The sequence below is a fragment of the Tauraco erythrolophus genome, chromosome 1 (assembly GCF_009769465.1).
Source record: "Tauraco erythrolophus isolate bTauEry1 chromosome 1, bTauEry1.pri, whole genome shotgun sequence".
Lineage (NCBI taxonomy): Eukaryota > Metazoa > Chordata > Aves > Musophagiformes > Musophagidae > Tauraco > Tauraco erythrolophus.
In genome coordinates this window covers 1203109-1228719 of record NC_141465.1, presented here as the reverse complement: position 1 = coordinate 1228719, position 25611 = coordinate 1203109, and the positions used below count along the sequence as shown (strand labels likewise).

At 45.4% G+C, this 25611-nt stretch overlaps 2 protein-coding genes across 10 annotated transcripts in view; one reads left to right on the top strand and one right to left on the bottom strand.

The window, feature by feature from the left end:
- The window catches only part of KPNA1 (karyopherin subunit alpha 1), a 60989-nt gene extending 40126 nt beyond the window's left edge, over positions 1-20863 (top strand). For 3 of the 8 annotated variants that reach the window (XR_015222340.1, XR_015222333.1, XR_015222334.1), the window contains 4 exons: positions 9968-10095; positions 10782-10960; positions 12491-15327; positions 15566-17134. Coding sequence is in view for 2 of the 8 variants with exons in the window: in XM_086616596.1 (XP_086472722.1) it covers positions 9968-10095; positions 10782-10960; positions 12491-12678 (495 nt within the window). In the remaining 6 variants the exon portion in view is untranslated. Of the gene's footprint in view, positions 1-9967; positions 10096-10781; positions 10961-11233; positions 11419-12490; positions 15540-15565; positions 17135-20844 lie in introns of those variants that run through there. The other 5 variants (XR_015222337.1, XR_015222335.1, XR_015222338.1 and 2 more) reach the window with 5 other exon arrangements.
- Positions 17179-25348, bottom strand: FAM162A (family with sequence similarity 162 member A). 2 transcript variants are annotated; one of them, XR_015222341.1, is made up of 6 exons: positions 25309-25348; positions 24242-24367; positions 21755-21863; positions 19167-19275; positions 17996-18141; positions 17394-17433 (listed from the first exon to the last, which is right to left on the bottom strand). XR_015222341.1 is itself a non-coding variant. In XM_086616623.1 (5 exons), exons 1-5 carry the CDS (start codon positions 25322-25324, stop codon positions 17338-17340), a joined length of 456 nt encoding a protein of 151 aa, XP_086472749.1. In that variant the 5' UTR covers positions 25325-25348; the 3' UTR covers positions 17179-17337. The 2 variants fall into 2 exon arrangements, 1 of the variants encoding a protein (XP_086472749.1); XM_086616623.1 differs by lacking the exon at positions 17996-18141 and having other exon boundaries at positions 17179-17433.
- Between the last annotated feature and the right edge of the window lie 263 nt (positions 25349-25611).

Here is a 25611-nt window from a genome sequence, read left to right as displayed (position 1 = left end):
TGAGATAAGAACAATTTAATAATTTAAAAATTAAAGTAATAATGATAAAATGATAATATATGAATATATATATAAAACCCACAATATATACAAACAAGTGATGCGCAGTGTAGTTGCTCACCACCCGGTGACTAACCCCTATCCCATCCTGGCAAGTGATCCCAGACTGGATAAGTCCTGACACCGTGATCCTGGATGAGTGAGAGGCCCAAAAAGAGAATGAGAGAGAGAGAGCAGTCTGAGAGAGTACGAGTCCTCAGAAGAGAATTCCTAGAAGAGCGAGAGCTCTTCTTCCCAGTCAACCCTCATCTATGTACTGGGCATGACGTTGCATGGTATGGAGTACTCCATTGGCCAATTTGGCCCCCAGTCCTAAATCTAAATTCAAACACTAAACTGGGAGCTGTGGGCCCTCTGTCCCAACCATGCCCCCACCCCGAGCCCATTGTGCTCCTGCACTCTGGGAAAACACGGGAAGCTGGAAGGCCCTTGATGTCCCAGCACCAACTGTAACCATCAGTGCTCCATCAACCTTCTTCTCATAGCGACTCCCAGAGCAAATCCAAACCACAGCGCTCTTCTAGCTGCTGAAATGAGAACTAACTCTGTCCCAGTCAAAACCAGGACAATCAAGTGAAGGAGTAAGTGGCTGTCCTTGTTTGCACAGTATTCTTACACCTGGTATCTACTACTCGAACGTGGAAAAGTAAGGCTTTAGGTGGAGAGTCTTAACTGTACCCTTGGTAGTCCTCTGTCTTCTGCACTGTTGTCGCATCTTTGTTTGAAAACAAGTAAGGATAAAATAATCTCTCCTTTGTTAAAACCAAATTTGCCTAATCTAGCTGAACAAAATCGTTAGGAACGTTCTGTGCATTGTCTAGTAGTTTTTCAAGGTTTTGGGGTGTCTTATCACCAGTTTAGATCAGCCCCCTTTCTACTGAGAACAGGTTGAAATGGCTTTGTGACTTGGAACGGTGAAGTGGGAAGGCAAGGAGTGGAAAATTAATGCTATGAGCCATTAATATTGCACCTTCATTTCCAAAAAAAACCCACGTAAACCTGCATAGAAAAAGAGTTGTTGTGGTTCTGTGGGTAGCAGCTTGCTTTCTCAGGATTCTTGCATCAGGAAGAAAATGCAGCGTCCACCAAATCGCCAAAACACACCTAGATTTAAAAGACTCCAGCTTAACAGCTGCCTTAGGATGTGTCACGGACCAGGCTGGAGCGTGTTGGTGTGTTACTCGAGTCCAGGGAAAAAAATGTGAAAAAAGTGAAAGCTCTAGATCGTTTCAGGATCTCTTAGGTGCCATTGAGAGTCATTGAGCCACCTTGGAACTCCGAGCACACTCACGCCGTACAGTGAAACACGACTGCCCTGAGTGTGTCCCCAGTTTAATCTGCACTGGCAGTTAGAAAAACGAGCTGGAAAAACCAGTGTTTCTGATTCTGAGCAGGAGATAAATGTCCTGGTAATTACGACATACTGCAGATCGTGTCCAGCATGGGGCTTAGAGTTTTGGAACTGCGGGAGGAGGAGGATGGTTAGATGAATGTTGTGAAGTGAAGGATGTTGGAGAATGTTTACGACACGGTTGATTGGAGATCCCGAGGCCACTGTTTCTTGGCAGTAAAATTGGCAATTGCAGGTGCAATTGCAATGATTATCTCGTGTTGAAGGAAAGTCTCGTCATGGATGTGTAACAAATTCCAGAAAGGCTCGAATTCTTTAGTTTCTAGTCTCAACCCCGAGAATTTGTCATGTGAGGTACAAGGTGTGATGGAACCTCCTCTCAGCTCCAGAGCTGGTATGTCTGCTTTTCTCAGAAAACTCCTCCTCTGACGTAATACTTCAGACAACTCCTGCTTGACATCAAAATCATCATAAACGTTTGAGCTGAAAAACACTTCAAAATAGTTTCTGAAGTTGGAAAATGCTGTTTGGTGAAGTGTTTCTAGAAGATGGTCATGCTAAAATGGAGGATAAAAGTTTGTTTTCAGTAGCTGTGAGGACAAAGGGTAATTCCCATCTGGGAAGGATATTTGATTTAATCAAGTTCATGGATGAACCTCTTTCATCTGTGAGTTGCAGTATTTTTTTTACTTTCTTTAGATTAATTTCATGTGACAATGAATTAAAACACCTTGAGAATTTCTGACAATTGGTCTTCCTTACAGAAGGAGTTCTAAAATACGAGATGCAGCTCTAAACTAAATAATTTATTTGCCTTTCTCCCCAGTCCCTCCAAATTGCTCAATAGTTCCTACTAGAGGCTGTAGACTGTAGCCAGATCTGTTCTAGTCTGTGATACTAATTGGATTTTGAACATGCACAATCTTTAGCCAGAAATCAGACAAGAATAATTTCAGCACGCGGTAATTTTTTCCCTGAAAGTTGAATGTCTGCCTGGCATAGTAAACCACGTTATTGCAAGTTACCAGCTGATTTAACTAGTGGGTCGTTGCTCCAGAGCAGTCGGGATGTCAGGATACCGTGGAAACTTTGAGTAGCGCTCAGTTCCTTCTGCACACCGAGAAGAAAATGAAATATTTCAGTAAATCTTATGGGAATTTTGCCTATTAACAGACAGAGCTCTATTTAGTGCTGTTTAAGATTGCATTGGGTTACACTCCCTCCATCCACCCGCTCTAAAGTATAGAAATACCAAGTTGGAGGGAAGGACTTGTATATTCCTTTCCACTTTCACACTGCCTACAGTACCGTTGGGAAGCACGCTCCAAAGGCTTTCACTGCTGCTTCTGAAAGATCAGCCAGCAGCCTGTCACCGTTACATTTGCACCCAAACACAAGTAAGCTCTTTCTGGTGTTAAGGCAACACAAGTTACCCTGCACGAAACGTGAGAGTAAGTGCTGACCTTTCCTTTGTAGCCAGCGTTCCAGCACAGGAGGTTTGGGAGTGTTTTCCCCACCAAGGTGGAAGTGAAAGCCTTTCCGAGTGCGTTCCCGGCAGCGCGTGGGCAGCAGGGAAGCGTGGTGGAATACAGCAGTCTTTGCCCTCTCTGTTTCTGTGCTTTCAGGGTTTGGGTTGGATGTGTGTGTCCTGATGCAGTCGTGATTGTCACTAAGTGTAGTTTTTGTCTGTTAATTTCCCAGTTTGTATACAGCTTTGCTGTACTTCACTGGATAGCTTCCCCAGTCAGGGAGAAGGGGAACTACATCTTCCGGGGAGTCAGAAGGAGAACTGCACAGCTGAAGCTAAATCCTGACTGTCGACCCTTCTGAAGGGTATGAAAGGCTGTCACATACCTCAGGAAATGTTCTGTCTCACTTCGCAACCCGTTGAAAAGCCAGGAAAGGCAGTACCTCAGACACAGTCTTCCATATCTGACAGTGACGACATCATAGGAGTTCTCTCCTGTTGACAGGTTAAGAAACTTACCACTTCTTTTCTGATACACCTTAAATTCTCACAAGAACATCTGGAAACCTGAGTATTGGCCAGGCGTGGTAGCAACAGGATCTGTGCCATATTTCTCCTCCTTTAGGGTTTCCTAGCCTTGCTGAAAAGGGACCTAGGCAAGTGTAGCAGGTGATACACTGCCTGTCAGTTTTAAAAACTCTGGAATGAAATAGATTTTTTTTTTTTTTTTTACAAATTGAGGTAAAGATACAAGCTAAGAATTGTTAGAGGCTCTTCTCCAAAAAGACCCCAGTAACGCTGAGGACATGGAAATGGAACGAGATGATTGACGTAGAGTTGGGGTTTACAAAGGCAAACTGTTTATCAAATTACTTAAAGATAAAGCTTGTTTATACCATTTTGCACGAGTGGTCTAAAATCTTCACGTGCCGCTTGCGGTGGCAAGACTTCAAAAAGTGTCTCAATTAGGAACAAAAGGTGGCATCACTGACAGGGACATATTTGTTTGAGGACCAGCAACAGCCAAAGATGGATCTTTCAGGTTTAAGTTTGTGTTTAAGTACAAAATCTGTTTTCCAGCTTCTGCCTGTGGCAAATCCCATACATCACAGCACATTGAGGGCAGCAGAGTTAGAATACCTTTAATTCCTTTATTCTGCCCCAAAACCTCGACAGTCCGTGGTGTATATTGCTATTTTTTTTTTTTTGTAGGACAGCCCCTAAAAGCTGGAGACACCTCAACAAGGTGCTGTTCGTTATAGTACAGGTTCTTCCGGACAGCAGGATCAACCTTGTGTAAACTGGGTAGAATTTTGCTGTGTGCACAGCTCCGAGTATAAAGGCTTAAGTGTCTGTGTCAACAACATAAAAGGCCATTGGAACGGAGATCTGAAGTGCTTCCTTCATGGCTCCCGGGTGGGGAGTGGCTTTGTACTCAAACCATTGTGATAAGGAGCTTTGGCTTACAAATATTTGCCATGGTATTGAAAAAGCAGTTGTAAATTGAATCGATAAACAAGGTAGCTGGAACACAAGTAACTGAGAAGCCTCTCTGAACTGAAATTTCCAGCCAGGAGGAGGAGATCAGAGCAGTAGTACCATGTTCACAGCTGCCAGGTAGCGTGGAGACTGCAGCCTTGGTTCGTTAAAGGTAACGAGAGAGCTTGCAGGAGCAGAACAGTCGTGCTGTAAGACTTGGTTGCTTTCCCACTTGAGGAATCGTGCAGATTCATGATGCCAACACTTGCATGCTAGATGGATGTATGTATTTATTTGTGGGAACCCAAAGGAGGAGAAGAAAAGAGAGTTGTAGAACACTGGAACAGGTTGCCCAGAGAGGTGGTGGATGCTCCATCCCTGGAGACGTTCAAGGCCAGGTTGGACGAGGCCCTGAGCAACCTGATCTAGTTGGAGATATCCCTGTTCCTTGCAGGGGGGTTGGACTAGATGACCTTTGAAGGTCCCTTCCAGCCCTAACCATTCTATGATTCTATGAAAATTCACTTGGTATTGACCAATTCAAAATATTAATTGAAATTACTACTGCTGAAGACCTGCTGCCTAACAGTGGCTACAGTGTACTTAGATTAAACATCCATGCAGGTGTAATAAAACTGAAAATTCACTTCTCTATCTTCACTCTTTAAAAATCAAATACTATAAAGTGAAGAAGCTTGATTAAAATAAGGCTAGAATGTTTCCAAGAGACAGGCAGTCTCCTTGGAGGCCACAGCACAGGGATACCATCTATTTAAAAAAAAAAACACAAAACAAACAAAGAAAAACCCAAACAAACAAAAAACCACAAAAAAGTTGATTTTTCAAAAGTGAGGGCCCGATTTAGTGAAGGGTTGAGCATTACAATTCAGTTCAGTTTCCAATTAAATTTGAAAATTGAGATTTCAATTAAAATTCAATTTCAGTTTTCAGAAAGACTTGCAGTTACAAGTCAAGGTGTTCCGTTCCAACAAATGTGAATGGATGCAGTTGGGCAAAAATTCCAGAGTTTAATATCTTAAAGGATGGGCTCTGGATTACCTGTTACGCAGAAGAGATTCCTACTGTGTTTTGAAGAGACCGCCTCGGTGCCTAGTAACAGCAGCCTAAAACCAGTGTGAATATTAGAAATCATCAGGAAAGGGGTAAAAAAAAAGAAAGGGGAATCCTTATTCTTGTTCTAGGATAAATCTTCAGTGTTGCCCTGTATCCAGATCCATCTTCACAGGGTGTGGTAGGAGTGAGTGGTAAGGAGAGACCGTGAAATGTCAACTGGGTGCTGTATGAAGATCTATACAGACTATGGGAGAAGCGAAGGGATGTGTGGGAGCACGCTGCGGGATCACGGGGGGCATCTGGGAAGGGGAAGGAGTAATGCTTGCTCATTGTTGAGCAAGATCCTTGAAGGAAAGAGCATCAGAGAGGTTCCTGGGTGCTGCGTTTAGGACAAATGAGCACTTGTCTTCTCGTACAGGTGTAGTCAGACTGGAACTCGTTGCTGCAACAGTGAGTACTTTGAAAGGAGAAAAAGCAAAATAAATAGGAATAGAGTTTACCTTTGCTGTGTATCTGCTGTGGATTGCTGTTGGCAGCAGGACGTTAGGGTGTTTTATTTTTACATGCAAGTACAAGAGTAATTTGGATTGGAAAAATCCATATACAACTGCTAAAAATGATACAGGTTTTGGAGTGTTTGTTTAAGTTTTGGTTACCTTGGTGGGCTACTGTTATACTCCTCGAAACATTCCAGTCATGTTTAGAGGGTGTAGATAAAAGCAAGCATTACAGTGCATCAGCAGCTCAGAAGGAATCTTAAAACATCCTGATTTTATGGAGTGTATGCGGCCGTTGCCCTCTGTTTTCATGAATGGCCGAGGCACTTTTTCATTTCTCCATGAATAGTGGATCGTTTGAACAGGTGACAGAGTGAGATCTGCAGTGGTTTGTACATCAGTCCTTAGTTTACAACTTGACTTTTTTTAAATTTCGTTTTTACTTCTTTCACAAAGTTCTTTTTGAACTGAAATCCCTTAACTGTTCGTTTTGTTTGGAAGCTGTGCTTTACCCTCAGTGTTTTTACACTCACTACATTACTTCAGTCTTCAGCACAGCGTAGTAATGCTGCAAAAGCAAAGTAAATTGAATTAACCCTTTCTGAATCCTCAGAAGGGACCTAAAAGGTGCCTCATTCTTTCACAGTCCTTCAGGGTTTTGCTCTGCCTGAGGTTTGCTTTTCTTCAAGAAAAAAAAAAAAAGATTCTATTTCAGCAGCTGATTTTATCACTTAAAAGGAATTTAACTGAAAGGGAAACATGGTCTGTTTGCACAATAACTGTTGTTGCCATCTCGAGTGTCAGAGCTGGGAATCCTTGGGCATTCCAGTTTGCTTTCCAGAGAAGGTGCTGGGGCAAGGCTGCAAGGCGTGGGGTGTAAGCAATCGATGCTGCCACCGCTCTCGCTGGATTAATGCTTTCTTGTTTCCACCCTTGCTGAGCTCAGCTGGGCTTTTGAATCTAGTCGGGACATTATGGTTAAAGCAAGCTATTTTCTGACCTAGTTCGTGTGGTTTTATTAAAAAAAAAAAAAAAAAAAATCTAAGCTCTGAGAGTTTCAACAGGGTTGGAAACATAAAAATAAAGTGATGGATAATACAATAAAACTCTCCTGCGATTCTCCCAGTGCTAGTTCCCTTTGCTCTGGAATTCTCCTACTATTTTGCAAGTTGAAATCAAAACGTTTTACGACAGCTTTTTCGTTGGCATTAAGAAGGCTCCAAGAACGTTACTGCCCGTCAGCCACGACGTGCTGACTTAGTTGCACGCTCTGATTTTAGTCCTTACAAAAGGAGCTGGTTTTAGGAAGATGCTTTCTGAGGAAATAAATCTCCTGTAAAAGTTTTCTTTTGGGGAGAGGATTTAAGAAGTGATAATGAGATTTTTTTGACTTGGTCTTTGCTAGGATGGTCCAATAGTGATGCTCTCAAGGACCTTCTCCTAGATCTGTGTCAAGCTCTTTCATTCAAAAATACTTAAATCCCTTAACACGCTGTTCTTACAAGGGCTTCCACCTCCACACCGCCCTGGTGTAGCACTACCTGGCCTCATGTAAAGCCTAAGTGTAGACGGCCCAGTCCCCTTTCTCCTCTCCAGCTGGTCAGGACTGGAGTTGGCCAGTGAAGACAGACGTGCCCTCACTCTAGATCCACAAGTAGACACGTGCATTCCCAGATCTCTGAGTATCAGTGTGAGCTCTATGTGGCTCCTGCTCACGGGCTGCTTCAGCGTGCTTCTCGCTGGCAAAGAGGTGCACACGTTTGTCTCGAGCATCTCCACGCTTGCAGACCTCTTGAATATCAGCATGGGCCCTGTGTCCGTGCCTGGATCCTGGACCTCCTGCTTGCCACCTAGACCAGTTTGCCAGCAAATTATGTACACCGTCATCCTCAGCTCCCACCATCACGTTTGGGGAAAAGTAAATCCCTCCATCCCATGGAGCTGGTGCCCAGGCACACGGATCCTGTGACCTGCAGTCCCACTCCAGCCGAGGGGCCAAGACCCTCACTCAGCTTCACCCCAGTCCCCCTAGCAGCTGGCACCAAGGCACACGGACCCTGTGCACTGCGATGCGGCACCAGTGGCTGATGCTGGGACCCTCACCTGTTCCACTTGCAGGGGCTCCTTCACTGAAGGTCTGACACCAGTTGCTGGCCCTGGATTCACCCTTTAAGGACACCCCAGAAACATGCTTCATAGTCCATGGCCCCTCCAGCTGCTGCTGCTGAGACCCCCCACCCGTGCCAGCTGCTGGCCCCACAGGGGTTTCTCCTGAGGTCTGATCTAGTTGCTTGCCCAAATTTTATCATGCTGATCTCCAGTGCTCGCACGGGCCAGAGAGGAAGGTTGAGATAGTTGAGAAAAGTTTGGTTGTTCAGTTTTGCATGGTGGTCCCACTTGTCCCCGTCCTACCAGTTACAAAGTCCAGGCTGGCGCTCTCCAAAGCTGTGCCTGTAGTTTCTTAATGGCCTATTAATTAGCAACTGGAGCTTTTCCTTCTTTCTGATTGTCTCTCTTATCCATTGTCTTATCGGGTTTGTGTCACGGTGTGTTTTATTTAGCACTTTCCTGTTATTTAGATCTCCCTTTGAGCCGAGAAGGTCCTTGATCTGATACCCTCACTGCAGCAGATGCTCTCGCATTCCACGTACCCTCACAGTGTGTTGCTTTTGTATGGTTTTTAATTTTTTTTTTTTTTCCTAGTAAAACATATCAGGGAGGAAAATGCATTCTGTTTTTTGAGGATTCTTTTGTCTTTTTTTTAAAAAAAAAAATATCTGGCTCCTGTTTATGACCTGCCACTTCCACCATTCGTTTTCAAAAATTTCAGTTCAGGACTTTTTGCCAAATATTCTTTGCAAAGCACAAACCTAACACAGCGTGATGGAAGTGTCAGTGGTTTTCCCTGAGGGCCCCGTTGCTGTACTGGAAGCGCAGATTCTGTGGTAAAGGAGACTGGTCATGGGACTGTTGATCCAACGGATAACGCAGTCGGGTTTACAACGTAGTTGCAGGATGCCCAGAAGAACAGAAGGGTAAAAGAAATACCATGCAGTTGTTTTTTCCACTGGGTCACCATCCACACTGTGGGTTGGTGGTAGCTTTTTGCCTTGTGCAGTCTGTTAGTTTTCTTCTGCAGAGCTCCTTGAAAAGGATCTCGGGCTTTCTTCGAATTTGCCGTTATCAGTTCTGCGATGACTTAGATTTGTAAAACGTAAAAAAAACCCAATCCTACGCTCTCACTGCTTGGAGTGATCCTTATGAAAGTGTTTCAGACCCTTGTGTGTGTGTAACTAAACTGGTTTCGTTTGTGTCTTATTGCAAAAGGCTCTTTCCAGAGGAAGTTACTAGAGACTTTTGAGTTTCTGACTAAACACTCGTTTGACTTCCATCAGTTTGGTGAGCGGAGCAGTTAACCACGCTACCCAACCATCCGTTGCTTTGTCTTTTCACCAGGAAAGAACATGTTGGTGCTTGCTTCTTTGAGGAGTTCTTACAGTACGTTCTCTTTGCTCTGTTGTCTCACCTGGTGGAAATGGAGTACGACATACAGGCTTTTTGCTCTGTTCAGGGATCTTAGGGACTTAGTTTATCGACTTCCTAGCTGAGTGGTTCACAACTTGGAAAAATAAGGGAAGTATGGCGTTCTTTTGCTGTCAAGGTAGTAAGTAACACCTTGGATATGGCAGTCGCTTCAGTCTGAATGTGTTCTGAGTTATTTTGGGATGAGCACGGAGCCCAGTGGCAGCCAGGGTTTTAAATGGAAAGCTGAAGCCAGGTTGGATGAGGCTTTGGGCAACCTGGTGTAGTGGAGGGTGTCCCTGCCCATGGCAGGGGGGTTGGAACTGGGTGATCTTTGAGATCCCTTCCAACCCAAACCATTTTGTGATTCTGTGATTCTATGAAAACTGATTTTACCTTGATAAGTAATATTTTATAGTTTAATGTGTTCTGCTGAGCAGAGACATTAACCAGCTCAGGACAAGGAAGTTATTTCGGATTTTCATTGTAGCCCTGACATGTCCTTTCTTTTTGCAGACAGTCATAGATGCCCATATCTTTCCAGCTCTTATCAATATCTTGCAAACAGCTGAGTTTCGGACAAGGAAGGAAGCGGCGTGGGCAATCACAAACGCAACGTCTGGAGGCTCCGCTGAACAGATCAAGTACGAAATAGTTGGAATCTTTCAGTGCAACCGAGTGAATTAGTGTTTGTGCCAGAACTCCAACTAAGAACCTAGAAACTGGAAAACCTTCCTGTGTTCTGTGTTGTATCCAGAGAGACCGTGTCCATTGTGCCGAGCTGTGAATGAGCCATTCATTCCTTTAGGGAGAAATCACATAAGTATTTCAGCTGTAGTACTTAATTAATTAATTGAACCATTTTTCTTAAGTGAAAAAACTAAATGCAACTTTGAAAGTAATTTCTTAGTGGTCGTTGTGGGGTGCAATAAAGTGCACGAGCAGTCTGGAGAGGAATAGCTCAGCCCCTCGGACAAGGGCATCGTGTGCTTTGTTTTTCCTGTTTAACATGTACTGGTGCTTATCAAATAAAATCAAATAATAAAATTATATTAATGTATTTGAGATTAATAGAAAATCTATAGTTACAGAATTATAAATGACAAAATTAAATTATTATTTCATGTCTATATAGAGACAGACAGGTATTTTAAAGTTATTTTCATTGTTTCAGCAGAATTGACTAGATACAAATAGATGTCAAGAATTTCTCCGTTTGAGTTGATATTTCATCTGTTTTGGTTCCTAGACCTTCATGCCAAGTGTTTAAATGACTACACCAATTGCAGTCTTGCAGACAATTTACTGGATTCCATGTTGTGTTTTCCAGGTATTTAGTAGAACTGGGATGCATCAAACCACTCTGCGACCTCCTTACAGTAATGGACTCCAAGATTGTGCAAGTGGCACTGAACGGGCTGGAGAACATCCTGAGGCTTGGAGAGCAGGAATCCAAACGCAGCGGCACTGGCATTAACCCTTACTGCGCCCTCATCGAGGAAGCGTATGGTACGAGCAAAGCATCGGTGGAAGTCAGGGGTTAAAGCAACGATCACGAGCCCATTGCAGTTTCAGTAGACCCAGTTCCATTAATTTTCTCATCACTATTATCTGAAAATTAACTGTTCTTTGACAAGCCTCCATTTCCCAATGTACTCCATCTTCTACGTTGTCTTTGTACGTAGGTTGGAGACAGTATGTGCAGATCTTATTTTCTTAATTTCTTTCGACCCTGAGGGAGCCTTCAGGGTGTCATCCAGCCTCAGTATCTTCCCTCCACAGCAGACAGAAGTTCAGATGCACTGCTCCACTCAGGTTTCAGACCTTTCCCTTCCTTCACTGCTGCCCTGTAGAATTATGGCAGCAGCAGCAACTTCCCAGTTTGCCTTTGCTGTGCTGAGGTTCTGGCACGTACTGGCGTGATTTCATCCCAGTTCCGAGGTCTTAACTGCTTAACTGTAACTAAACCGCTGCTCTTAAGGTGGGTTTCCTTGTTGATTGGCAAGTACTTACCAAGAAAAATAAAAACAGGTCACCAAGAGCAGTGTAGAAGAGGATGGTATCACTGAATATGGTTTCTCGAACCATGGTTCCCTTCGTGGTTGCCTTGACTTCCAGGGAAGAGTTATATCAGAATAGGATTTTTTTTTTTCTTGCCTCCTTCTAGGTCATAACTTCCCTTTTCACATCAGTGTTGCAGAAGTGTCTATAGAGTATCAGAGAATCGTTTCCTCCCATGGCAGGGGGGTTGGAACTGGATGATCCAACCCAAACCCTTCCATGATTCATACATAGTAAAAGGAGCAGACAAGAAAGCCACCACAGTTCCCGATATTAGAGATTTACTTGGGTGGCTAAGACTTGGATTTCACTGCAGCGTCGTTCCTAGGTATCTAAGATTGTTTAGCTTGCTGTGTTATTTTAATTTCTTTCTGGCTACCTGAGTTTGCCCATCTGCTTAATGTCTGCCCCAAAACTGGTTGCACGAGTTTAACTGCGTTGTATATGCACGTGATACAGATTAGGCAATGGAGTCTCCATCCTTGGAAGTTTTGAAGACTTGGTTAGACACAGCTGACCTAGTCTGGTGTTGGTAGTAGTAGTGCTGGGCTGGGCTGCAGGTTAGAGTGGATGATGACCACAAGTGTCTTCCAGGTGCAGTTATGTGATTGTGTAGTCATGGTCCTTGTAAACAAAGCACTGTGAGCGCGCTTTCAGGAAACGTGCTCCTAAAAGTCTCCTCGGAAAAAGTCTTTAAGGCCTTTTCTTTACAATTCAAGCTGCTCAATTTCATTTTTTGAGTGCAAGGGTAGAGGCAAACAGAATATGAAACACATCACACAGGCAACTCTGCAGTTCAGCCTGTTTTCCCCTGGGTGTGGAGAGTACAAGTCGGGCAAGGGTCTGCAGAGAGGGACCTGTTCCTTCTGAAGGTGGGGGAGACTTGTCATGGGACTTGGTGTTCACAACAGACTGAAAACGATCATGGTCATAGGCTTTCACCGAGCTGTAACTTTTATGTCCTCCTTTTCCCTGCAGGCCTGGACAAGATTGAATTCCTGCAGAGCCATGAGAATCAAGAGATTTATCAGAAGGCCTTTGATCTGATTGAGCACTACTTTGGAACGGAGGATGAAGACAGCAGCATTGCCCCACAGGTGGATCTCGGCCAGCAACAGTACATCTTCCAGCAGTGTGAGGCTCCCATGGAAGGCTTCCAGCTCTGAGGTGCCCCTGTGCTGTGTGCTCCTCTACCTGGCCAATCCTGTTGTCGAGCCACAAGCCACCCGTGGAGTGATTCTCTCACTGTTTTCCATAACCCTGTTTGCGCTCATTCGCTTGCCTTGTGCACATGCTCTTACATACATCTGGAAAACTTTCGGCTCTCCGTGGCAGGATGCCCCCCCTCCTTGACAAGGGGTCGCCAGAGTCACCCTTCTCCTCTAGATTCTGAACCTCTCCACTGTCATCTTCGTGGAGTTGAGGCACCTTTCTATACTTTGAGATATTCCCTGCTCCTATTACAGGAAAAGAATCCCTCCTCCACTAGCCCCCACACTCCTGGCATCCAAGATCAGGCTGCCTTCCTCGTGTATTCGCTGCAGTGCGTGCCTGCAGTCCAGGGAGACGTTCAGACTTTCTGAGAACGTCGCTGAATTCATTCCCCACGCTCTTCCCTGGACGCCTCTTTGGATGGCCACGTGAGATGCGTTGAACCTTCACATGCCATGTATCTACTTTGCTGCATGTGCCAGCTGGGGTTATTGGCGTCTAGAACATGTTACAAATAATGGAGTAAGTTCTCTGTCCCCTGCAACAACAGGCTGCAATGGACATGTTTTCTGGTTCTTGAGGATACTGAGCACACCTGGCCCCATCCCTTCTCAAAACTGAGCTCCCAAGCTGGATTGCAGACCACTGTGGAGATTCGTGTACCTTCCCAGTCTTTCCATCCGCAAAAAAAAAAGAGCCTGTGAATAGGTCACTCTTCCCACCTCCCCAGAAATGACTTTTCCAGCCAGCTTCTAGAATGGAGAAACTACCCCCACTTCTGCTTGCCAGCACAGTGTGATCCAGCTGGGCCTTCCTTAAAAATCAAGCACTTCCTGACTTCACGATCCAGTCTGGTCCTTGGTATTCTGGTTACGGCTGAAAAATTCCTGTCTGCCTCTTTACATTTTTACACAGTGTGACTTGAACAGATTTCTCTTCTGAAAAATTACCTTCTGGCTACAGAAATCGTAACTTGGACAACTTGGCACAAGGAGCGTTAGATCTCCTTTCATTTCCACGAGACAAGAGCTTCCTCCCCAGCTCACCTGATGAAAAATAGAGTCCTCCTGGTCAGGTCCCTTATTTAACAGCTAAAATGACACTACATCCAAAGGATAGTCATGTTCCACCCGGATCTGCCTGGCCCTTTCATTTCATTGTCTCCTTTTGCTGTTTATGGGATTGAGGTGGATTGGCACGGAACGCGTGGTTCCCGCCGGGCACATCCGTACGGCACCGCTGACGGCACGGCAGCTGCAGGCTGCCCTTCTGCTGGCAGCACGTTCCTGGCTCCGCAGCCCGCCGGGATCGCGGGCATCTGATGGAAAGGCCGGCCGCTCCTCGCCGAGCTCAGCTGGCATCGACACCAAACTCCGCACGCAGCCGGGGAGATGCCACGTGATGGGAAGTGGCGGTTCCGTTCCGGTAAATGCTGTGGATTCTCCAGGCCATGTGCTCCCCCCCTGCACCAGGCTGTGTTCTTCCAAGCCATTTTGGACGCTCGGGACACGCGTTTGTCCCGTGTAAACATTTCAGAACCGCCACCGACAACCGCAGCGTGGTGTGCCAGTGGTGAACGTGAGCGGCGGGACCCTCCGCGGGACCCTCCGCAGTGACACGCCACCAAGAGCAAAGCCAGCCCGTTGGACACAGAACAATAAACCCACCGGAATCACTCATCAAACTGCTGACAGAAGCTGGGCAAAGGCCCCACCATCAGCTCCGTGTGACCCTTAAACACAGTCTCCGGTTCTGTCCGGGCTTCAGGATGGAGACTCCGACCCCTGTGGCCACCGCAGAGGCCACCTGCTGCCTCCCTGGTGAAGCCAGGTGGCCTCCACCCTCCCTCTCCCAGTTATTTTCTCTAGTGCTGCTTTGTGCTGAAGGAACATTTAGTTTACTGCACTTAATCTGTAAATGGACTTCGATTCTTTGTAATTTTAGGGGGTTAAATTTGGTGGTTAATTTAAAAAAAAAAAAAAGCAAAAAAAAAAAAACCACCCCTCAATGTTGCCTTTACATCACACATAAATAACTGTGTTTCTCTTTTCTTGAAGGGTGATAGAAGCACTGACGAGTAGCAGAATCTTGTTTTAGCTTTTGGATTTTTTTGTGCTGGATTTTTTTACGTGTAAATTTCCAATAACATGTCATTTCTACAAGATTTGTTTAAAATCACGTACCTCTTATTGGACGGTATAAAAAAAAAAAGCTACATATTTTGTAAACAAATCTGAGCAAAGTGTGTGTGCATATATTCTGTATATTCATATATGTATATTCTGTGTATATATACACTGACGTGTATGTATACATGTGTGCACACACGCGTGTATATACACACACGTGCGCACACGTGTGTGTGTATATACATATCTATATATCTATATATCTATATATATATACGTGTTTTCTCTTCCAGGCTAGTGAGAACAATGTGGTGCATTGGCGTTTCCCTCCCTCACCCCCCGAGAAAATAATGACCATTGCCTCTAAACGAGTGAATTAATTAAAAAAAACCCAAAAAACACGAGTCCATTTAAGCGGAACGGTGTGCCTTCCTGTGCCAGGAGCCTGGCTGGTGTGTGTTCCTTTTGCAGTGGGTATGTGAATTCGGAGCAGATAAGTACAAATCCTTGAGCTTGGTGGTGTTTTTTGGAGTGGCAGGCTTGGCTGACACAGGGAGTATTGTTGTCGTATCTACTCAGACTGTGTAAGGCGTTGGGCTGGCACTGCGTTAACGTTTTTGCCTGAAAACTGAAGTTTAATACAAAAATCACCGTGGCACACATTAAATGGATTGGAATGTGGCTAACTCCTAGGTCTCCATTTAATTTTCAGTGTTGCTTGATCGAGTGAATTCCCATCAGGATCTTCCAGCAACCAGTTCTTGGCCTTGCTTTACTCATTAAGGGTTGAAAAGAAACAAAATCCTCTTCTAACGAAGGCTGCAAACGATGTGAGCACGCAAGGGGGATCAGACTTGGGAATTGGGAACGGAACAGCACGCTGGTACAGGCTGGCCAGAATTACCTGGTAAACCAAGGGCAAGAGAACTGTTTGCGTTTTACTAGAGCCAGGCGTGTGGTGTAACATCACCCACCTGATCAATAACGCTCAGGCCGCAGGCAAGACCCCGTTTTGGGTGAAAAGTGCCCCTGAAAGAGTGTGAGGATCGCTGTACGTCATCGCTTGAGCAGCCTCCTAGCACGGTTCCACGTGGCTAGTGGAATGCTTACACGTACCGGAAGAAATCTTCAGTAGAAATGGGGAATTTTGATGAATTTTCTGTTTGATGGTGGTGCAACTTTATTGTACAGGAACACTCTCGGTGTTGCTAGGAGCAGCCAAAAAGCGTTGCTAAAAAATTTGGAACCGCAACAACTGTTAAAAGGCTCTAAGTTCCAGGCAGATGGGAAATGAGGCATTGTTTTTAAACTGGCCTGACAGTAACAAAGGTTATGTCCTGTGCAAAAACATGGAAACCAGTATTCTCTGCTTTCCTGAAGGACGTGCTGCTGCTCCTCCAACAGGAGCTAACTGGGAGAACGCCTCTAGCTCCGGCTTTTGTGAAGGTCACACTGTGTTTTAAACGACCTGTTCTGGGTTTGCATGAAGTAGTACGAATGACAGTTTAAAGAGGGAGGAACTACAAATAAATCTGAATGAGAATTGGAAAAAAAGAGCTCAGAGGGCAGGAACGTCTCATCGACTCGCTCACACTCCTGTGCCTCTGAACAGTAAATCTGATGGCACAGGCCAGCGCTGTGGCTCCGTGTTCCTCCAAAAACTCGTCTCTGTTCCCTTAGCTCGGATGTTCTCTCACCTCCCTGCCAGCTCTGGTGTCAAACTGGTGGGTTGTGTGCAGCACACGGGTTCCCTGGAATGCCATTTCACTGTTACTCCCCCTCCTCTCCTCATCAGAGGTACACAGAGTAATTAATCCTCCACTTAAACAAAGGCAGCCAGAATAGATTGGGCTTACAACAGGTAGGCAGACTTTCTAATAGCTTAGAAAGTGGGTGGTGTTAACGCCGGCCACACAGTTATTCTTGACTCAGGAGCTCCCCTAACAATCGTTCTCTCTTGCACAAAGAGGAACACATGGAATATTTCAAGCAGCCTGTAACAACACAGAACACATACAGCGTTCTTCTTCTTCCTGAAGGTGCCTGGAACAGTCCCTGATAGTGGGTGCCTGCCCAGCAAAGGGGTTTTGTTTGCACCAGTGGAAAGCGGACGGGCTCCCAGTTACCTTCTTGTAAGGGGTAAGAAAGAGCGTTCCGACCTCCCCAAGCAGCGGGGTGCTGCGAGGGCAGGAGCAGCTAAAGGACACGTAGTGTTCTGCACAGCACGGGTGGGAAGCAGCTGTCCTGTGCGCCCACTTTGCTCCCTTGTCCTGTGCCACTAGCCCTGAGAAGACGAGGTTGTGGAGGAAAGGGGAGGCTGTTAAATAGGTGTTTCTGGTTTTAATGATTACAGAATAATGTGTTCATTCTTTCTTGAACATGAGAGTACAGAACTAACAGGAAAGGTGTGACTATATCCTCCTTCCAGCGCTGAGAAGGACATCAGCTTTTCTTCTCCCGTCCTTGGTCTCTCCGTTTCCTTCTCTAAGATTTAGCAGATGTACTCTGAGTAGCTTCCTCTCTCCACTGAGCTTTCTTCTCCAAGTTGATGCTCGTAAGAGTTTCGTGCCTTTTTACAGCCTACAACATAATGACAAAGCAAGAGCAGAAAGCGTCACCTAAAGGACCAGAGCTGAAACTTGAATCAGTAGTTTACAAAATACCTGGCCTGTCCTCACCAAGGCACAGTTCTGTCAGCTTTACTGCCAGGAGGAGAGAAAAGAAAACAGCCAGAGACGAGTTTGGCTTAAAGTCATTACTTCTCTGGGAATAAATCAGACCTTTTTGTTAATGGCACTGGCAAATGTTAGGGTTAGGGTTAATACTAACTCTGGTCTTCAAAAGCCAGAGGTACTGGAGACAAATCAAACCAGAGCAGATTCCAGCTGCTGTGAAAACAAGGGTCCCAAAGCAGCTGTCTCCCTCTCTTTCCGGAGTTTGCGTTCTTACTTCTCCTGTGTAAGAGGAAAATATTCTGGGAATCGTCAATGTTTGATCTCTTCTGTTAAAGCCAGGGAAAAACCTTCCCAGTGTTTTGTTCCAGAGAGCTGCATCCTTTTCACTCTGGGAGGCAGATGCTGACAGAAACGTCACTTGGCACTTGAGTAGTTCCCAGTGCTGCTCAGCTGGGGCTGAGACTTACAGGTTTAAATTCTCTCCAGAACGCTCAGCATCTACAGAAATGAGATCTGAACGTTGTCCCGAGAGCTACTTCAGAGAAAGCAGCACACAAATAAAGTTCTGCCCACGTGGGTGCTTTCAGCTCAGGGTTTTCTGCTTCCAGGCATCCTGAAAAGAACGTAGGGGCCTGTGTTCCTGTTACCACTGTGCTTTTTATCAAAACCAACACGACAATAAACCGCACAGATTATATATTCCTTGACTTTGAGACTAGTGCTGCAGAGAAATTTTAGCTTGGCTTCAGTACCCAAAGGGCACTGCTTGGTTCTCTGTAGAAATACCAGAGTTAATCATTCACCAACTGTGTTAAAAACCACACAAAATTAACCTTCGCTGCACTTGGAATCCTAAACTTCATACTTACCCTCTTCATATGATGCAAATTAAATCACAGACTTAGTTCTGCCACACGCTGAACTTTGATACCTTGCCAAATTCTGTGCAAGTGAAGGATGCTCAACGTCTACAGGACTTGGGAGCTTTTCTACGAAATAGTTTTTCGATTCAACAAACAATAATACTTTCTGAAAAGTTGTTCCATCCACACTAAAAGACAACTATTTCCTAACGCAATTAAAGGGCACGGAATTATTGCTGACTGTCGCCCCACTGTTCAGGAAGACATTTGAGAATTCCCAAGTCCGTTTGTGGAGAAACATATTCCTTTGCTATTTCTGTTAATGATTCTAGGAGCGCTGCAGTGTGTAGAAAGGTGTTTGTACTGGGGCCACACGCGGAACCGCATGGAACCCATGGCCCACGGAGCATTTCCCTGCCTACCAGATCCACAATCCACAAAACAAGGTGCTCTTTCCTTCCAAACTCCCACAGCACGTCAGCAAAATTAAGGAGTTAAAACAGAACAAGCTAAAATTAAGTATTGCAGTGAGAAAAAAAAAAATTTTTTTTTTTCAAAGGAAGCATATACAGTCTAACAGAGACACCACCCTTTTCTGACTTGGGAATTAATCAGTGAGGGTCACTTCTGGAGAACTAGGAGGACTTATTTTTAATTTTTGCTCAGAGATAAAAAGAAAACCCCCCGAACAAAGCAGTACTGACAATCCATAGGAGGAACTGAGGAGTTTATGTGAAGATGGATTTGCACTCACCAGCCCAAAATCCGTGCTTACCTGCTTCCCTTGAACCACCATGATGATGCATCCCAGGACTGTCAAGGCAATCATCACGTAGCTGAACTTCACACGCAGCGTGGTCTTTGCTGCTCGGATTGTTTCAATCCTCGAGAAATAACAGGAAAAGAACAGGCTCGTTATCAGAGACCCAAATCAGTCATTTGGCTAATTGGCTCGTTTCTCCTAGCGTGCTGTCTGTGCAGTCCTGCAGCACAAACCGTACTTGGCTCCTTTCACAAAAAGGTTTTAAGAGAACTGGAAGGGCTGGTCCCCACTACCTTGGGAGATCCTGGTCACAAAGGAGTTCCTCTCCAAGCTGGAAACAAACTCAACATTTGTAACTTTCAGTTATTTAGTTGTTAAGAGACAATACTGCCTTTCTAGACCACTTGTCTGCAACGCAGAGGAGGGCTGCAGTATTGAAATCTGGACGTTCACTGTGGGGAGAACAGGCGAAGGAGAGGGATGTGTATAAAAACAATCCTCCACCACAGGATTTTGTAGTGCCAGAGATTACACGCTGGCTGCCGAGTGCCGTACTGCTCAGAAATTCTCAGTAGGACTTGGGGAGAGACCAGTTGGTTGCCACTTGCCTCCTGCTGGAGTAAAGGTGGCCTGTTTTCCTGAGAAACTAAGACGGCGTGGACGCTTGTGAGCTTTCCAGCATCAGTTTTGGACAGAGGACTCCTTTAAATTTTATTTTTTTTTTTTTATTTCAGGGGCTTATCTAGCCACACCAGTAGCTTACCACTCCTTTGGGAAACCTGTTGCCTGGTCTACTGTCATCTTTTAAACCCCAGGAATCTTCCACAAGAAGAGTGTCAGTTAGTAAAGCCTTCCAGCTGTACATGTGATGAGTTAAAGCAAAAATTGGGTTTGATTTAACCCAATCAAGGTTGGGTTAAACTCTGCAGATCATTCTGCCCAAATAACATCTCAGTTACAGCAAATTAAGTTTGGATTAGAGACCTAAGAACTGAAGATTTGTTCTTATTTTTGAAGAGGAGGGCAAGATTGATTCGATCACTGTTTCAGAGTATTGATCCGAGTACAGGATTTCTGATGACAGGGAACGTGTCCGTCTACCATGAAACAAATAGTTAAATTTAACTTCCAGGTCATTTGTTTTTGCTAATCATCTGTGATGAACAGCTTGGGCACAGGCTGCAATTAGGCTGAAGTGCAGAGAAGGAGGATTTAAAAACTTTATTAGTTAATTTTTGGAGTACTTTAGACATGTTAGAATACAGAAGAGGAAGAGGCGGTCATCTGAACATTTTAAATCAAATTTTCAATCAATTCAGTGGCCGAGATGAACATCAGTTTAATGAATGAGTTACTTCTGATCCCCACATCTTGCAGGATTCCTGAGCTAGACCACAAGCCCTTGCAACTCTTCATTCAGTTCAAAACAGGGAAGATTTTGTGCTTTTGTAGTTCTCAGTCGCCTTCTGGGCTTTGGCTGAACTACCTGCCCAAAGAAAACCACGAATTCACCACGCGCTTGGAAAACGGGCAGCTGTTCTCAGAAGTTGTTCTGGCCTTCCAGTAAACCACTGGAAAGACTTCAGTCACTCTGCCAACTCTGCTTTCTTACAAACACTCGTAACAAGCGTTGGGTAAGCAAAAATACACGAGCTGACAATTTAATAATCCACCCCTTTATGTATTTCAGATGTAATTTTAAGAAAAACGAGTCCATACAAAATTGGAGAATTCATCTTTAACAATGTTCATCCGTTGTGACACGTTCAGAAAAAGCTTAGACACGGGTGGATTTTCAGTTCCCACACGGTGCATCCAAACAAATCGAGCATCTTTAGAGGGCAGCTACATGGTTTGCTCACCCAGGTAGTACAAGGTATGCTGTATCTTTTGAATTTAAATAAATACATACATTTAAAACCATTACACGTTTTAAAACGTAACTATATTACCACCAGGAATGATTTTTTTAATTTGTTAAGTTTGTTTTTCATTTTAGATGGGCAAATAGAACACCCAGTTTTATTCTCTACTTTTCACATAAGGCAAAGCACTGACATTTGGACTCCACCAGCAAGAGGGAAATTTGGACTATGTGTGTTTTTTGTTAAGGAGCCTTTCCACTGTTTGTTAGTTTAGATTCCAGGAGTAAAGAAAGTTGGCCCATGCCCTCTAGATGTTCATTAATAAATATTTTAAATGAGTTTCAGTTATTTTAGAGCTATATCATGAAACTTTCACACAATGGGAGACTGACACATTACAAAAAAACGCCAGAAAAAGCTCACAGTAATATTTGCAAAAAGCTTTTTTGATTAGGAGGGAAGAGTAAAAATTAACTGATTTGTGATGTTTTTCTAATGAAACAACTGATAGATGCTGGTCATCCCTTCAGAAGAAAAATCAGAAGGGTTCCATTATCTCAGCAACACAGAATTGCTCAGGTCGTGTCATCTACAAGACGATGCACCAACCACAGCAGAGTAAGATTTTTCAACTGGGAACACCCATTCCATTTAGGAAAAGTTACTCTGGAGTTGCATTCAAGTAACTCTGTTCTTAACTTATGTCTCCTTTAGAGCTTCAAAACTGGCACTTACGAGACAGTCTCTGGTATATCCTCTGGTTTTTTGAAATTGCCTGCCCACAACAAAAATCTTTTCTCCCAGTCTGTAGGCTTGTGTCCAGGCACCCTCAAAGGAGTCCGACCTAAAAACACCCCAACAAAACGCACAAAGAAACAAAAACAAAAAGTCACGAGAGGAAACAGTCAGAGAAGCTGAACTGGCACGGCTGCAATGAAACCAGTTAGGGTGAGCAATGGTAGAGCTGGTCAGTGAACAAAAAGCGTATCGCAGTCCGATTAACAAACCTCTAAACGTGGATTCACCTGGGGCTGTGTGAGGAAAGCCAAATCTTGCCCCAGACCTCTGTATTTCTAGCTCTAAATTTATAGGACCTGCTCCAGCATCTAAGCTTCCTAAGTGCTGGGATAGATTTTCCTATGACACTTGAATTAGTTTTTAAAAAACAATAAATCAAACGGAACTGCCACAGAAAAGCCAATATGCTTCCCCCCTCACATCACACAGTGTTAGCTTTTCCAGGCAGGGGAAGTTTTTATCTTATCTGGAGGTACAAACAAACATGACCACAGGCCCTTCATTTTCAGCTCAATCCTTCAAACTCCATACAAAAAACATCCAGAGTGTCACAGGGGATGGTTTCCATAGACAACATCCCATGAAAATCTCGCAGTAAAGTGCAAAGATAGACAGCTTCTTTATTTTTCTTGGTTTTTTAAACCATGGGAGGCATCCAGTATGGACGTGTGCTGCCTGGTGGATTCGTGAATGATCTAGGAAGGGGGATGGATACACGGTTTGCTGACCACACTGAGTTATTCAGGAACAGAAAGCGGAGGGCTAAGTGCCAAGATCCCGAGTCAATGGGATGGCTGGCGAAACCCCATAAACAGGGAGCAATTCCAGTTCACGTGCAAATGACGGGGTAACCTGACCAGTATCGCTGAGGAGCAAGCTCTCAGGATTCCATAGAGTTTTTGGCAAAATGCTCAGTGACAGTCAGAAAGGGAAACGGCGTTGCTAGCGAGGGCTGGGAACGCAGGTCAACACAAAGGTATTGTGCCATGGTGTGAAACTCCAGCACTTTGAACAGCAGGTGAAATACTGGTCCCTCGACTCAGAAACACAACGGGCACGCAGAATAGGATGAGGATGAATAGTCCTGAGTCACGGAGAATGGCCATGAGGATGGAGCCAGGCTCTTCTCAGTGGCATCCAGTGATAGGACAAGGGGAAATGGATCTAAGCTGGAACATAGGAGGTTCTGCTTAAACATGAGGAAGAACTTCTTCCCAGTAAGGGGAACAGAGCACTGGAACAGGCTGCCCAGAGAGGTTGTGGAGTCTCCTTCTCTGGAGATGTTCCAAACCCGCCTGGATGCGTTCTGGTGGGATCTATCTAGGTGGTCCTGCTCCGGCAGGGGGATTGGACTAGATGGTCCTTTGGGGTCCCTTCCAGTCCCTGACATTCTGGGATTCTGTGAATACTGGTACGGATGACCACAGATATGGAATGGCCACCATGTCAGGAACAGGATCAGAGACTGAGACCCTCTGGCCTGGAAAAGCAGCGACTGACGCTCCCTTCAGCACAACGGAATCACAAGTGACACTGGGAGTGCAGAGCTGTAAGGAACAGGTCCTGTTTGGGAAGGGGTACTGGATAAAGGAGCATCAGGTGGAAAAAAGCACAGATCGGCTGCAAAAACAAACACAAGACTGTGCTGGTTCTCTCACAGCACGGTTCAGCTGAGGAATTCCTCCTCGGAGAACAAGGATGCTAAAAATACATCCAGCTTCAAGAGCCCGGGCAAATTTATGGAAGAAAAATCCACTGAGGATCATTTAAACACTGTTAAGGAGACTTCTGGTCTTAACCAGTACAGCTGCATTATGTTTTTAACACAGAAGTATGCAAAATCCTTCACGTCTGCATGCTCCTTTTTTCCAGCACCAGTAGGCCACGAAGGGAACCAGTTAGACAGGAAGTCTGATCAGAGCATCCTAACTGTCCCATATAGGCTGGAAAAACGTTTCATGGCCTGAGCTTCACCTGACCAACTCCATCCTTAAACACGAAGCAAGCCAATGAATCAGACCGACTCCCCACTGCAGGGCATGTTCAATTTTGCCATTGGCTGGAGCCAGTTGTACCGTGAAAAACTGCACGAGTATTTCAGCTCGTGCAACATTCCTGAACACCGACAGCTTACGCTGGGGTGGAACAGTCAGTTCTGGAGCACAGCTCCACGCAGGACTGCACGTCAGGCAAGGCACTACCGACCTGCTACAGAGAAAGCTGTTCTTGTCACAAGAAGAAATACTGACCCCTGACTTGTTAAACCCCAAGATTTCACTGCTAAGCTCAACGCTTAGTTTTTCAGCCTAAAGATCAGACTTCCCTCTCACGAAATCAGGGATATGAGCATCTATGCCAGCCAAATTCCTGTACAGGTGATTGCAGCCTGGATAGCTATGTATGATTGTTATGAAAAACTCTTACTTTTTGCCTGAAGCTGACTTTCTTCCTGGGGTTTAACGCAAAGCCTTCTGCTTATCTTTGGATCCACTCCTTTAGTCATCCTCAGGATTGAGGGAATATTTCTTCCCAGCAGTATAACAGCTCTATCTGGAAGAGAAAGCAGAGGAAGCAGAGGCCAAATCTAACTCAGAACAACAGAAAGTGAGACTACTCGCTTTTAAATGGAAGTGTTTGCTTTTTTTAAAAAAAAAAAAACACAAGGGAAACGAGAAACAATAGGTACAAATCCAATATTATGCAAGAAACACCAGATGTAGTTGTAATGGAGCCTACCAAAGAAATCAGAGCTTGTTTAGGAGTTATGACTTGAGCTGCCCATCAACCTTATTTAGAAAAATGGGAATGCAAGATTGCAGCCTACGAGCAACTCCTAAAAGACGAGGCAAATCACAGTGTCAGGGAACTCATCTATCCATATGCTTTTTTGGACAGTGTATTTCGAGGACCACACACCAGAACTCTGCCAATGTTGTCACATCCCAAATGCACGTCACGGACTTGACAGAGCCACGAAAAAAGGCAGGAAAAAAATCCCGAACCTTGCAATCCGGAGATACCTACTTTGTGGTGTGTTAGAACGGGGCAATTTATCTGGAGAAAGAGCTTCTAATTCATTAATACAGCGAAAAAAATCCTGAGGGGAGGAAAAACCCACAACCTTGAAAGCAAAAGGGCACTTTTAAAAATATGGTGGTTTTTTTTTTCTTTACGCTGGCTGAAAACGTCTCTCTTATGAGAAACAGTTGCCCTTTATTTTCTAGGCACAACATATTCCAGCTCTGGAAAAAAAAAAATTAAACATTTACGTTTATAGGCGACACCCGCCTCCCCTGAAAGCCAACCCTTTTCCCGCCGTTCAGAGAAGGAAAAAGCGGCACAAATCCGGCCCTTTTGGGTTTTTTCCAACCAGCTCGGGGGCGGGCGGGCTCTGGGCGCTCCTGCCCGCCAGACGCGGCCGCGAACCCCCCCACTTCGGCCCCGGAGGCCTGGCGGGGACCCCCCCCCTCCTCCCCCGGCCCCGCACTCACCGGCGCGGCCCCACATGGCGCGGCCTCCTCCGGCCTCCCGCCGCCCCGCAATGTCACCGCCGGGCCGCCGCCCCGCCCCGCGCCCGCGATTGGCGACGGGAAGGGCGGCGCGACGGGCGGGCCGGGCCCGCCATCGCGATCGCGATCGCCGCGCTCAGCCCCCCCGCCCCGGGGACCGCCCCTGAGGGAGGAGCCGGGGCAGCGAACCGGCCCCGCCCACCGCCTCGCTCCCGCCCGCCGCCCCGCCCACCGCCGCCCGCGTCACCCCGCTCCCCCCGCCGGATTGGCCGCCGCCGCGGCCCT